Source organism: Nelumbo nucifera, chromosome 4, assembly GCF_055504915.1.
Source record: "Nelumbo nucifera cultivar China Antique chromosome 4, China Antique-T2T, whole genome shotgun sequence".
Lineage (NCBI taxonomy): Eukaryota > Viridiplantae > Streptophyta > Magnoliopsida > Proteales > Nelumbonaceae > Nelumbo > Nelumbo nucifera.
Window position 1 is genome coordinate 47,777,063 of NC_142652.1, and position 10,926 is coordinate 47,787,988.

Sequence of the window (10,926 nt, forward strand, 5' to 3'; positions counted from 1 at the left end):
CTGAGGGCGCCGATTTGTGCAGATAGTGTTGTATAGGTGTCTACATTGTGAAGGCCGGGTTGTCTCCTAACTTGGGCTCTCTCGGAATGCCACTGATAATTTTTTGCAACCATTTCCTCAATAAGTGCATGGGCAACTTCAGGAGTCTTGTTGTTAATGGATCCCCCAGCTATAGCGTTCATAATGGTCTTGTTTGCTTTAGTCAATCCGTTGTAGAACGTCTGAACTTGGAGCCATACAGGAAGTCCATGATGAGGGACTTTCCTCAGTAATTCCTTGTAGCGCTCCCATGATTCATATAATGATTCCCCATCCTGCTGAGAGAAGGTGGTGATATCATTCCTCATCTTTGCAGTCTTGGACGGAGGGAAATACTTGGATAGGAAGCAGCTGGTCATTTCATCCCAAGTTGCGATCGATCCAGGTGGTAAAGAGTTCAGCCAAGTCTTAGCTTTGTCCCTCAACGAAAACGGGAATAAGCTGAGCCTCACAGCATCATCACTAACTCCGTTGTGCTTGAATGTGTCACATATCTCCAAGAAGTTGGCGATGTGAGTATTCGGATCTTCATTAGCCAAGCCGCAGAACTGAACTATGTCCTGGATCATCTGAAAGATTGTTGGTTTGATCTCAAAGTTGTTAGCATCTATTGATGGTCTCACAATGCTCGAGACTGCCCCGTTGAGGGTTGGTTTGGCATAGTCCATCATAGTCCTTTGCTCGGCCATCTTTGTGCTTTTAGCTTTCTCTTGCTTAGAAGCTCTAAGGTGGCGGTAAAGAATTCGTTCAATCTCTGGATCGTAGATGATGCTCTCCTTTTCACTTCTGCGTGTCATAAACTGAACAAGTCAAAGTCATAAAGATATCAATACACACATATCATGAACATATTGTACAAAATCAGATTAACAACAGTAGATGGTTCCTAATATTGTTGTGATAATCCCCGGCAACGGCGCCAAAAACTTGATGTGTTTATCCCACAGGGATTAATCCAACAACTACTAGTACTGAATCAACTTTTTGTTATCTCACAAACCAAAAAGTTAAACAAGGAAAAACATAACTCATAATTAGCATATTATCCTAAGTGTTCTCGGATCATACCGCCTTAAATAATGAGAGGAAGTGCTTCATGAAAATACTAGCAGAACCGGTTTAGTGATTATACCATTAAGCTATCCAACCGAAGTTGAATTCAGTCATGGGTTGGCTAATTCCTAATTGTATGAAAAGCCTTTTTCGAGCACAGCCCATTCTATCTATGAGCAACAACTCTTATATTTCTATCAAGAATTTAATCACCATAGATGCATTAAGGACAAAGAATTCGAAGGAAATCAATTCTTGTTGAATGAATGGCAAACAAATCATGCATATTATCTCTAAGATACATTCAATCCGTTTTCTTGATCAGTTGATCTGATTACCTAAACCCTTTCTCAAGGAATTCAAGTAATCCAAGAAACAAGAACAGTTTAGCCAAAACTACTCTTATAATCGAAAACCCTAATCAAGAAATCCCAAGACTGAATCACTATCAATTGGATCAGCTTAAAAGATTAATTACAAATCTGAATTAACATCCATCATGGTTCGCATAATAGAAAGAAAGAAGAATTCAACAAAGAAAAACCATTAAACCCTAATTGAATCTAGGTTACCGAATTCGTAGAATCAAAGAAGAAGACAACTTAGGATTTCTGCATCAATCTTTGATCTCCTCTTCAATTTGCATTCATCAGCCTTGTGATCCTTCTTCTAGCACTTTCCTCTTTGTTCTTGTGTCAATTCGCATTCGCATTCAATAACCTTGTGATAGTCAACTACTTTGAAGAATTTGACTATTTGAAGGCTCAAATGTTTATTTCCATCTTTGAAAAACCTTTTATTAAGTTATTGCAAATTTGAATCATTTCCAACAAAGGAGAAAAAAACTCCAACCGTTAAAAATGGTCACTTGCTCTTAAATCCTCGATAAATAAAGGTGTTTAGCTTGATTCAAAGCAAGCAAGATAAAGCAAGAGAAAAACAATATGTATTTTCCTTACAACTTTGAGTTTTTTCATACATGATCAATTCCATTGTAATCTTTTTAATGTTATTGTAATTCCATTAAATGCATATGACCACTTGCGTTCAAGCCATGGGCCATGCTAAGTTTCCCTTTTGAAGGATTCTAGGACAAGCAGGCATGCCCTACCCAAGTCCACATACTAGCAGGACAAACAGCCATGCCCTTTTGAAGGATTCCTTTTTTTATTTTTCTAATTTATATTGTATAATTGTTTTAAGGCTTTAGCTCTATTTGAGTCAAGGCTTAAAATTTCGTAACATATTAGTTTGTATTGACCGATACGTATTGTTTCTATATGAGTTTGATACGTGGAACGCAACGACATCAAGGGTGTCATTCTTTTTTGCTTGTATCAGTCTAATACGGACCATTTCAGATGTGTATCGACCGATACAAATTGGATACAGGCCAATACTATGTACGTATCGGGCAATACATTCCGGTTTTTTATTGTGGCAAGATCATTCCTCCTATAATTATTCTCTCTCTCTCTCTCTCTCTCTCTCTAATAACTCCTAGAATTATTCCCCCTCTCTTAAATAACTCATTTATTTGATGCTACATTAAACATGCCTTAATTAACTCCTTTATTTAACGCTACTTTTAATCAATATTCAAATTCAAATTTATCATATGCCTTAAATTAAGGCCTTTATTTAATTCTACATTTAAGCAATATCCAAAATCAATTCGAACTTATTATATGCATTAACACACCTTAAACTAGCTATAAAATCTATGAGTGAGAGGATTCAAACCCTAGTCATTAGTTTGTATTGATCATAATTCTACCATTAATTCATATTATAGTTTGATTTTAAATCTTGAGTAAATTTTCTCTTTTGAAGGAATGTTTGTTAATAAATGTTAAAATTGATTATTAAAATTTATAGACTAATAAAAATAAATACAAATTATATTGATTTTATGAAAATTAATAAACTAAAATTTTAATTCTTTCATCATATTTCGACGGTTATCAAATGTGTTCCAATGTGTCACAATGTATATAAACCATTAAAGTATCATTTTTTATATTTAAATAATTCATTTATAATCATATAAAACTTACATTTGTTATTATTATTATTATTATTATTATATTTCTTATTATTTATTTTAATTTCTTAATGTATTCATGCATATCTTAACTTTTCATCTATATGCATGCATACCAAAGAATATGTCGATACATTTGTTAAAATTACCTTACCAATACATCTTATATTTCCAATACTTTTAACGGTGATTCAAACTTTATTAGTAATTCAAGATATAAAAATCTTAACGAATAGAGATACTACATAAATTTTTAATTTTTCAAAGCTGCACAAGGTTCAAACATCTCTGCAAACCATCACAATGCCTTGCGAAATTTGAGGTGACAAATACCCTGTGCATCGGATGGACCATTTTACTACTAATAAGAATAAAACATAATAACACGAGAAGTATGCTCCAAGAAAGTAATAACATGAACATGCTTCTGCCAGGGCTAATCAATACCCATGTCGATATCTACTTTTCTTTTCTCTTTTACCTATAATTTTATATAAATTTACCAAGTGCTCATTCCTCAACAGTCTTTGGACCAGTCATTAACCAGCCTGTGAATTATATATAGAAATGAAGGGCAAAATATCGTTCAACTTGCCTCTAGACAGCTGACTACATATTTATATATATATATATATATATATTGATTGACTATAAGATTTGTCTCTGATCGTCTGATCAAAAAGGAGTAGATCCAGGAGAGCCACACAAAAGCAGTGTTTCAAGCTTCCTGACCCGGTCCCACCACCTAGAGCTGGAATTCGAAGTCTGATGTCTCCCATCGTCTCCTGCTCTCATGGTCTTCTCCCTTAGCTGCTCGTTCTCTAACTTCAGCTTCTCCACCTCAAAACAAACCTCCAAAGCCATCTCCTTCTTCTTCTTCTCTTGTTCTTCCCTCTTCACCAACTGCTCGTAGTACTCCTTGTTCCTCTTCTCCAACCCATATATCTGCCCCTGAAGATCCTCAATCTTACGACTCAGCAGACAGACCCTGTGATCGTCTCTCATCTTCAGCACGCACCTCGCCAGCTCACTCGCCTTCCTCTTCATGAAAGCAGATTCCGTCGCCAACCCTTTGTTCTCCTCCGTCAGCGCCGACACTCGGAACCCCAACCTCGCGTTCTCGTTCAGAAGAATCAGCCGTTCCGATTCCAACACCTCTAGTAGACTCTTCTGCAGCTCGATCTTCCTCGAAGATTCAGTGTTGCACTTCTCTAGAATGGTCATCTCATTAAGAAGAATCTCGTAGTCGATCGTCTTGCTCACAAGCTCCGCCACAAGGGCGTCGGGGTCCGCCGCTGCTGCTGCTGTTGCTGCATCCTCGGTGGTGCTCTGCGGTGGCGGAGGTTGATAAGAGAGTGAACTCTCGGCATCGGAATCAATCTGGTTGTCCCCATCTTCGTCGATATCGGAAGTGACCACTGAGAGTTGAGATGAGATTTGGTTCTTTGTGACAGATTGGCAGTAACGGTCGGCTAAGGAGACGTAGCCATTGTAGAGATCTTGAACGAGGGTTAGTAGCTGAGGGCGCTTTCTGTAATAATTCTCAGCGCGTTCTGCAAACGAGTCAGACTCGTCTTCCTTAGGGAGACTCAGAGCAAGACTTTTCACCTTATCTTCCAAATCTGTAAATTGACAAAATTAAAAAGAAAAAAAAAACAGAAAATAAATAGAAATCAGTCGATAATGACGGAACAAAACATGAATTAAATTAGCCTGTTAGTCAAAACTCACAAGGGACCCTACCACTGAATTCGTTCACGTTGCCAAAACTTATCATTTAGCTATCAAATTTGTAGCTATTATTTCAGAATGCTTAAGATCCCACCAGCATCTGACTTTGGTGGGCCCCTGATTAAGCAGAGCGTGGTACTCACCAAGATAGTGAAGTAGTGAAGCATGGTTCGGGAATCAACGCTTCTTCGGTCTCACTGGTTCACAATCAGAATGGAATTGAATCCTTTTTGGAATCTCAATCAGAATGGTCTAGAAATAAAGTCTGTTTGGTTCAAACAGGAATTAGAAGGAATAAGCTAAAATGGAATTTCATTCCCAAGTGAGAATGAGCATTAGCTCAAATGAAAAATGTTATTCCACCAGGAATGAGAATGAGATTCTTACTCTATCAAACCAAACAGTTGAAATTGAAATGGTCTATTCAGATCTCAATTTTAGACCCCTATTCTCATAAACCAAATGAGACATTAATGACTTACTGATTTCTTTTAGGCTGTGTTTGGTTTGAAGGAAAAAGTAGAAAAAGAAAAGGAAAGGTAAGAAAATCTTTACAAATCTTGCATAGGTTTTCTTGCCTGTCCCTTCCTTTCCCTACTTTTTCCTTCAAACCAAACATAATCTTAGTGAATCAAATAAGGTTTTGGTCTTTAGGATCACTCCAGATCAGATACCCACAAAATGCTCAGACATCTATACCCATCGAACAGCCCTACCATGTATTTGGAACATCTCCTTATAAAAGAGATATTCTTAATGCACAAATGTAATGTCAAGTGGGCAGAGATGTGGAAACAATGTGGGTAGCACATCCGTGATTACGAGACTGAAAATTTCATTGGCATTAGTAGAAATGGCCCTTACTAATCAAAATAATCTTCTTATTTAAAAAATAAAACATCGAAATAATCTTGCATGAAGTTATCCGTACTTCAACCATAACAAGTCTTTAATATTTTAAAATTAAAAGGAAATTAATTAAAATAATCATAAAGCATGTGAAGTGCATAAAGAAACAATACTATTAAATAAATGAAAAATAACCATGACAAAAGTATTACAATTTTTAATAAATAATAACTAATTGGCACAAGTGCATGAAATATATTCGAAAAAGTAATACATTTTAAATCATTATAAATTAAATTAATGAACAATTAAGGGCTGGTTCATTGATGTATTAGTTGGTTTGTTCCATCATTGACATGAATCAAATCCTGCAATCAGCACTGTAGAGAAAAAAGGGTCAAGAAAAGGGGTCAAGGAGAAGTTATTAAGTTATTGGCTTTCCAATATGCCCCTTCAATAGTTATATCGGATCAGCCACTGGTTCAGAGGTAATCAGGCCTTAAACCGAATGAACCCTCTGAATCGATTTCAAAATAAAATAAGTAAAACCCTTTTCATATCATATCTTTCATTCTTTACCGTATCTAGATTTTCCGTAATTCTTTACATAATAATAATAATTGTTAAAATTAGCCTATGGTAAGATTTTTTTTGGGTTAGAAAAAAGAGAGAGTGGGACCCCGCGGTTAAAAAGAAACGGAAGGTCATAAGATGCGTTACTGTACCGTAGGGCCCACCATCTCGTACAAGCCCCTGGAAAGGTCGCTCTTTTTATTTTGAAATCGGACCACGACAAGATCGCTTCTGTTTGTTCATACCGTGCAAAGGAACCAAACAGGTCCCTTTCGGTTCAGAGTGACGAGTATACGACACGCTTGGTTCGAATTTCAAATTTAAATAAAGAAACCGGCTGAAAGCAGAACCGCTTCCGATGACTGACACCGACAGAACCCCTCAGGTCTCAGGCCTCAAGCCTCAAGCCTCAGCCCTCAGGCCTCAGCTTTTCAAATTTAACCTTTTCACCCACAATTCACAATTCACACACGACAAACATAGAACGGGTCCTACATGTTTTCTTATATCCTGCACGGCTGCTAAACCGTGCAGAAACACCAAACCCTTTTAATCCAAACCGTCCATTTCAGACTTCAGCACTCTGAGTCTGTTCTCAGCTTCACAACGTAGAAAGACTTTCACAGTTTCAACTTTCAACTTTCACGTACACGATCCGTATAGGATTGCAGAACTCCCAAGTCCCAATACAGAACGGTACATTGATTAGAGGATAAATAACCAGTTAACCACTAGTACGTACGGGTGGGGAAATCGCAACAAAATCACCGGATTGCCCGGTTAAACAGTAAACTCATTAACTCGGCGGATGCTAGCGTCACGGACGTCTATTTCAGACCAGACAAAGATATAAAACACCTTAAGCCTCGTATTCGCCCAAAACCACTATTTATGATTCGTCGTCTTGTGATTTGACATGTCCTTGATCATGAGGACGACAAGGCCATAAGATAGCAGCAAAATAGCGAGTTCACATCTCCGCCCCACAGCACATCCCGCCGTGTAGTGATAAAGGTGTAAAATCGGAAGAAACGAAGGGAGAATTTTGTAAATTTGCAGTACCTGTAAGAGTTGCATGGAGCCAGGACGGCCTACTGTGGCTTCGACAAGGTTGGAGAGAAGAACCGAGCGTCGGCGTCGTCATATCCACCTCTGCAGCGCTGTAGAAAATCTGGGACGTAGCAGAAGCACGTAAATGAATCGAAAGCGATCGTACAGACAATACGTTCTCATTGGTCACGAGGAGGAGAAAGGAGAGAGATGCAGCTGCTGCTGCTGCTGCTGCTGCAGCTCAGAAAGGAAACAAGAAGACGCGGATCTCGAGACAGCACACCAGCAGTTTGATCCTTGACGGCATTGAAATCGAATTCAAATCGGGAAAGAAATCCGTTCAAGAATTTCAATTGGAGATTTTGCTTTGCTGGGAACCTGAGAGCAATATGTGCAACAATGAAGGACGTCCGGCGATAACCGCCGGAAGTTGAACAGAGAGCTGAAGCTGAAAAGTGTCCTTAAATTCCAACCTCAGCTGAGGTCGAACATTTTGGAAGATGATGGGGAGGGTATATTATATAATATATTCTTTCTGAAACTAAGTTTATGAAAAATGGCGGTTTCAAAGCACATGACCGTTGGATGGTTTCAAAATTTTTCGAATAAAAGTAAAGTTTGAGTCTGAGAAAGGGGTTAGTATCAATATTTTCTTAATGACAGAAGCCGGTAGCCGGCGGCCACTCAACGCAGTAATATGACCGGAAAATGACGACATGAACGAAAGAAACAAAGAAAAAAACAAAAGAAACAAAGAAAGAACGAAAGAAAGAAAAGAAACGGCTTACCTTGGGCGGAAGAAAATCAGAGAACTTCTGGTGATACAGAAAACTGATCAGACTCGTTGATGGAATACCAGATCTTGGTCTTCGCTGGAACGGCGACAATGGGACTGTAGAGGGTGAAGTTAGAATGTCAGTCCGGAGTCATCTAAACTGTCCTTAAATAGCAGAATGCCAAAATCAAAATTAAAGTTTCAGAGGACCAATCAAAGAGAGACACGTACATTTCCTTGTCTTCTTTAAAATATAAGAACCGTCAATTCCTTAAAAAAGATTTGCGAAAATTGCTGATAAATAATGCAGTTTTAAATTTTCACTCACAACAATCAAAAAATCTGAGACTGCTGAATGTTCTCAGTGGGTCAACAGTAGGGGTGTCGATTGGACTGGATTTGATCCAATCCGATCCAGTCCAATCTGAGTCCATTACAAATGGACCAGGTCCAATCCAATCCAATGAATAATTTGGATCGGTCCAATTTAATATTCGGAACTTTCAATTTGTTCAAATTCATTTTAATTTAGATTGGTCTCAACCACACGTATATTCTTATCTTATATCAATGAACCGGATATTGGCTTAATCCAACTAAATTCAATATAAATTTATTATGGACGGATCAGATTCAGTCCAATCTAATAAATATTTGGGACTGAATTGATCCGATTCACTGTCTTTTTGATCCATCCAATCTGTCCAAATTGATTTTGAACTGGATGGGGTTCAGTCCAAAACTGGTCCATTGACACCTTTAGTCAACAGTGATAGGGATCATCTTGGGTCGGGCCGGGCCAGGCCGGGCCGAGTTTTTGACAACACATTGGAGCTGCTCGGGTATGGCCCGCATCCAGGCCGGGCATCCGGGATTTCCCATATTAATTAATAAAATTATTGTTTTTTTAAACATTAGAATTTTAATTCTTTTGGCATTATTTATATATTAACATATTATATCATATATATATAATATTTATAATATACTATATATGTAAGATATTATACCATATATAAAATATTTCCAAGTTGGCTTTGGCCAAGTATAGGGTTTGCTTGGTGATGAAGGGAAATTTGGCCCGACCTCGCAATCACCCGACACGTGGCAAAAGCAAGCAGTTCGGGGCAGTAGAGCGCCCAAAACGAGCACCGAAAGTAACCAACAGTCCAAGCTCACTATTGAGCCCGAACTCTACCAGACCGGATTCCCTACTAGGAGCCCGACCTCCCTGCTAAGAACCCGAGCTCCCTACTAGGAGTCCGAGCTCCCTACTAAGAACTCGAGCTCCCTACTAAGAACCCGAGCTCCCTGCAAGGAGCCTGAACTCTCGGGTCCTAAGCCTCACAAGGCCGTGACCCGAGCTGGCCCATGGCAGCTCGGAACACTCCCCAAACCGAACTCAAGACATCTCGCTCGCCACTCCAGCACTTCACTTCCGAAACACCAGACTGACCAAGCGTACCTGACACCGAGGACGTCCGTATCCAAGGGCGGCGCACCTAAGTGATTTGGGATCTGACACCTGACAGCCGCACTTCAAACGGCCTCCTGCCACCGCCACCTGCCACCGTCGTCACCAGCCACAGAGATGGCTCCGACAAAAGGAGAAGTGGCGGTTCTGTCTGGCCAGAGGAGATGGCATCCGAACTGGTGGGAGCTCAGAGATAATCATGCCCGATCTGACAGAAGCCTGGAAGTGAGTGCGCGAGGTGGTTATAAAAGGCTCCCTACCCCCCAAGAACGAGGTATGCTAACTTTGCGCTATCTGGCTTATCTTGCCTTTGAAAGATTCTAACTTGAGCTTCGGAGCCCTTACACCAGGTTCTCCCTGGAGCTTCTTCACCCCCTCCGTTTCAGGTCCCCTGCCACTCAGTTCAGAGGCAAGACCGTTGGCAGCTAAGACCGGCCGGATTGTGCATCATCAATTGGCACCGTCAATGGGAAACGCTTCAAAAGGCCTCCCTCCAAACTCTCATACCCCTTTCTTCTTCTTTGAAAAACTCAACACTCATGGCCTCTTCCAGCAACGCCGGACGCGGCACGGAGACAAACACCACCGGGGAACAGCCTCAAGTTCCCGTGGTGTGTGTTGGGTAGTTCACCATCCCCCTCTCGGTGGACGGAATTCCCAATCTGAATACGCCACAAGCAGTGGCGCCTGTAAACCTTCCTGCCACAAGCATCCCCTTTCCTCCCCCCATCGAGACTACCTTCGCTGAACCAACCGTCGTCCCCCTAGCAGCTAGCCAAAACCAGTTGGACGACCTGATGCAGTACATGCGGGCAATGCAAGCCCAGATGCAACAGTTCCAGCAACACCAGCTTCACCAGCACCAAGTGTTGCACAACCTCTCCCAGTATCACTATCAACAGCAGTTCCCCCAACTGCCACCGAACCAACCACTACTTCCACCTCGCCACCCTGCTCCGAAGCCGATCAAGGCCTCTCCGCAGGATGGGCACCCCCACCAAGGAAAGGCCTCTAGGCCCCAGAACCCCCCTAACAGCCAGGCCTCGTCCCCAGGCCGAAGAGAGAGAAAAGTCATCCCCGCCTCGCAGCTCGCAGGCGGGTCGGGAACCTCGCCCGCAAGATCGGCACCTCGGGGCTCCAAACCAGAGTTCTCACTCACGGAAAACCGATTCGGTGCACTGGCAGCAGCGGACTACCAGCATTCTGGGCCCATCGAGCTTGGCAAAACGGAGGCCAGCAGCGCCAGTACAAGGCCCACTCAACAGCGAAGGCACCGGCGAAGTCGACGAACCGCCACCCGTGTCCTGTCAGAGCTCAGAGGCAAAGGCGAGATGAGCT

General features: G+C 41.0%; 1 protein-coding gene and 1 non-coding gene across 3 annotated transcripts; one reads left to right on the forward strand and one right to left on the reverse strand.

The window, feature by feature from the left end:
* The first annotated feature begins 243 nt into the window (after positions 1-243).
* On the forward strand, positions 244-350 carry LOC148792259 (small nucleolar RNA R71). Its single transcript, XR_016071014.1, has one exon. It is a non-coding gene; the product is annotated as a small nucleolar RNA R71 (small nucleolar RNA).
* A 3,211-nt stretch (positions 351-3,561) lies between these two features.
* Positions 3,562-8,282, reverse strand: LOC104611802 (kinase-interacting family protein-like). Of its 2 annotated transcripts, none has more exons than XM_088904276.1 (3): positions 8,128-8,282; positions 7,352-7,717; positions 3,562-4,758 (listed from the first exon to the last, which is right to left on the reverse strand). In XM_088904276.1, the coding sequence occupies exons 2-3, from the start codon at positions 7,431-7,433 to the stop codon at positions 3,812-3,814; spliced, it is 1,029 nt and encodes a 342-aa protein (XP_088760402.1). In that variant the 5' UTR covers positions 7,434-7,717; positions 8,128-8,282; the 3' UTR covers positions 3,562-3,811. The 2 variants fall into 2 exon arrangements, with proteins under 2 accessions (XP_088760402.1, XP_010277327.1); XM_010279025.3 differs by having other exon boundaries at positions 7,352-7,460; positions 8,128-8,261.
* Between the last annotated feature and the right edge of the window lie 2,644 nt (positions 8,283-10,926).